Source organism: Morone saxatilis, unplaced genomic scaffold (genome assembly GCF_004916995.1).
Source record: "Morone saxatilis isolate NCDOM2014 unplaced genomic scaffold, NCSU_SB_2.0 Contig8, whole genome shotgun sequence".
Classification (NCBI taxonomy): Eukaryota; Metazoa; Chordata; class Actinopteri; family Moronidae; genus Morone; species Morone saxatilis.
The window spans coordinates 26,808,453-26,811,356 of NW_023340257.1; the positions used below are offsets into that span (position 1 = coordinate 26,808,453).

General features: G+C 39.2%; 1 protein-coding gene across 1 annotated transcript in view; it reads right to left on the reverse strand.

Annotated features, from left to right (window-relative positions):
- Positions 1-2,904, reverse strand: part of si:ch211-137a8.2 (uncharacterized protein LOC777613 homolog) — a 23,836-nt gene that overhangs the window by 3,562 nt on the left and 17,370 nt on the right. The window contains exon 11 of the mRNA XM_035680781.1: positions 189-320. Within this exon, the coding sequence (XP_035536674.1) occupies positions 189-320 (132 nt within the window). The remainder of the gene's footprint in view (positions 1-188; positions 321-2,904) is intronic.

Below are 2,904 nucleotides of genomic sequence, written 5' to 3' on the forward strand. Positions count from 1 at the left end.
GTAGAGTGCAGTAAAGAAACACAGATTGGAGTAAAGAAATGCAGTACAGTGCAGTAAGGATCGCACTAGAGTGCAGTAAAGAAATACAGTACAGTGCAGTAAAGAAATGCAGTACAGTGCAGTAAAGAAACACACTAGAGTGCAGTAAAATGCACTAGAGTGCAGTAAAGAAATGCAGTAGAACTCACCAGAGGGTTTGATCGATAATGGTGCTTCAACCAGTCACACGAGGCGTTTAGGTCACGTGACAGTGAAGGGATTGGGTCAGGAAATGGCTGTTGAGTGTTGTCATGGTGATGTTGGCTACCTTCAAGATAAAACTGTAACACAGAACAAGTACGGACATAAATACAGACATCTGTCTGAAGGTAATGAAATCTAATTAGTGAGTGAGTGTAAAATCCTGATTTCACCCTAAAATATCTATAAATATATGTTTAATATGTGACAGACGAGTCAGTTGCCAAATCCAGCAATTTTCTCTCCTTTCATTGTGGTACATCCAGAGCTGATTTTATGTCTTCTGGGGGAAGTCCAAGTCTTTCAGGTCTCTAAATACCGACTATGAAAAATTGTCCTCTTTAAGACTAATTTTAGTCTTTTCAGTACATTTAAAAATATTTGTATTCATTGAGGAAAAGGTTGCACAACAAGTGTTTTAACTTCTTCACACTAGAAACTTCTAACAACACGTTCTCACTCCCAAATGGTCAAATACTGCCGCTTGGTCAGTGGTCTTCGCTTCAAAATATGTCGCTATAGGTGTCCCTATAGTGTAATTTCAAAACGATCAGGTTAGCAACAATAACTAAGCAAACATCTGCTTACACTTTCAAAATAAAATACCTAGTAAAAAGTCAGTTAAAACTTCTAATAAACGCTGCTTAATCAAGAATCTGACCTCCGACTAAAGGAACGCCAAGCTGCATGACATGAAACTACAAGTCACATTCATTTACTTCTTAATCGAAGGTGCCAGATTCCAATTGTTCCCGCCCACTTTAACCTCTACGTCCAGCTTTTCCAGAACATTTTCCAGGAGTTTTTCTTGACAATACAGGACAGCACTGTGAGTACGAGTACTACGAGTGAATTTCCAAGATATTTAGTCATTTTAATACATTTCCATGACTGGAAAACTAGTCTCAAAATTTTCCAAGAACTCTTGTCTGACCAAAACAACGCTTGCCAATACCGTAACTAAGCTGTAAGTCCCAAAAGTGGTCCATATTAGGCCCAAATGAGTCTGTTAATGAGTCACATTTGGTGTTTGGTCCACAATGTAACTGACAAAAGTTGCCTGATTCCCCCATGGATATTTTCCAGACATCGATTTTAGCAAAAACTGGGCACATGAGCTCAGTTCAGAGGCATAATTTCACCAAAGATGCTTCAAATTAAAATCTGACAGCTTGTTCTGCTCTCAGTCTCTGAGATTGAGAACGAGCTGCTGTAAAAACATTGATTAAACTTTTGATTCTCTCCTCCGCTGCTCTCAAATCTGGACTTGCAGGTTGATTTCTAGCTCCAATTTGTTTTGTGTTCGCTCGATAGTTTTGTCAGTAATGAACCTCTATTAGAAAGTGCCAAAGCTATTATGCACAAACACACGTTCAATCAAACTCACATATTGCCAAATGTACGCGCAATTTGTCGGCAGATTTCGACCCTAAAAAACTTTTACTGTGACAGTTTTCTTTAATTGGTTGTGAGTCAGAAAAAACTGAGACGAGGGAAGGAGGAAGTAAACAGGAAGGAAGGAAAGGAGGAAGTCGGCGTGTTTCTCTCCCGTTTTTATGGCGACAGTTAAAGTGCAGTCAGACTCGATGCATAAATCAAGACTTTATGGATTCATTCGGCGGCCCGAGGAGCGGCGGACGAGACGGAGGAAGAGGAGAATAAATAGACGCTCTCACCGGTAATGAGAGAGGGAGAGAAAATGAAGGCTAAGGCCAATGAAGCCTGATGGAGAGAGAAACGTGAAAGCGGATAGAGGACGGTTATTCAGGAATCCATCTTTACAAAAGGTGGCTGTGCAGAGGAAAATAAAGGCTGATGATTATGAATGTTGATGGAGATCCTGGTGAGAGAGGACATCACTCAGTGTGTGTGTGTGTTTGCTTTACAATGCTGTAAACTAAGAAAGATAAACACAGACAGTGTGTGTGTGTGTGGGTGTGGTGTGTGTGGTGTTGTGTGTGTGTGAGAGAGAGAGAGACTCGCTGGTAGTAATGACTTTATGGGGACACGATTCTAAACACACACTGTGGGGACACATCTGCCATCCGGGGACAAAAGTATGGAAGTAAATGACAAATAAATGTGTGTACTGCTAAGACTGCTGCAACATTTGAGAGATTTGTAAGAGCAGAATAAGACTTGTGTATGAGACTGAAAGAGGAATTGTGTGACTACATGTGAGCGATCAACTGAGCTTCTCTGGCTCCTAATTGTTAAAGCTGCTCGCTCTCAGTTTTGGCACTCTGAGTACAGAGTGTAATACATGGATCTCAAACTTTAAGGGCCCTTGACAGGCATTGGAAATTAACTGTAGCTATAAACACTGTGATACATTGCTTGTTGGCTGATTGTGATTCAATTCTGAAAAACTGTATCTATCAAATAAACTGAATGAATAAAAACAAAACTGTCAGTCTGGGGACCATTTCCTCAAGACTATTAAGATTATTTATTCTTGTTGTTATTTTATATCAGGTTAAACTACAATTAAAATAACAACACAATTATATTTTTTCCTATTTTGTTTGGCGTAAAATAACAGCTAAAGTCAAAGGTTCCCTAAAATCATTCAAACTGTTCGAAGGTGATATAAAATAATGATATAAGAAGGTATAGAAACAGTTGCTGGATACATTAAATATTACAGATACAGTAGTTTAAATA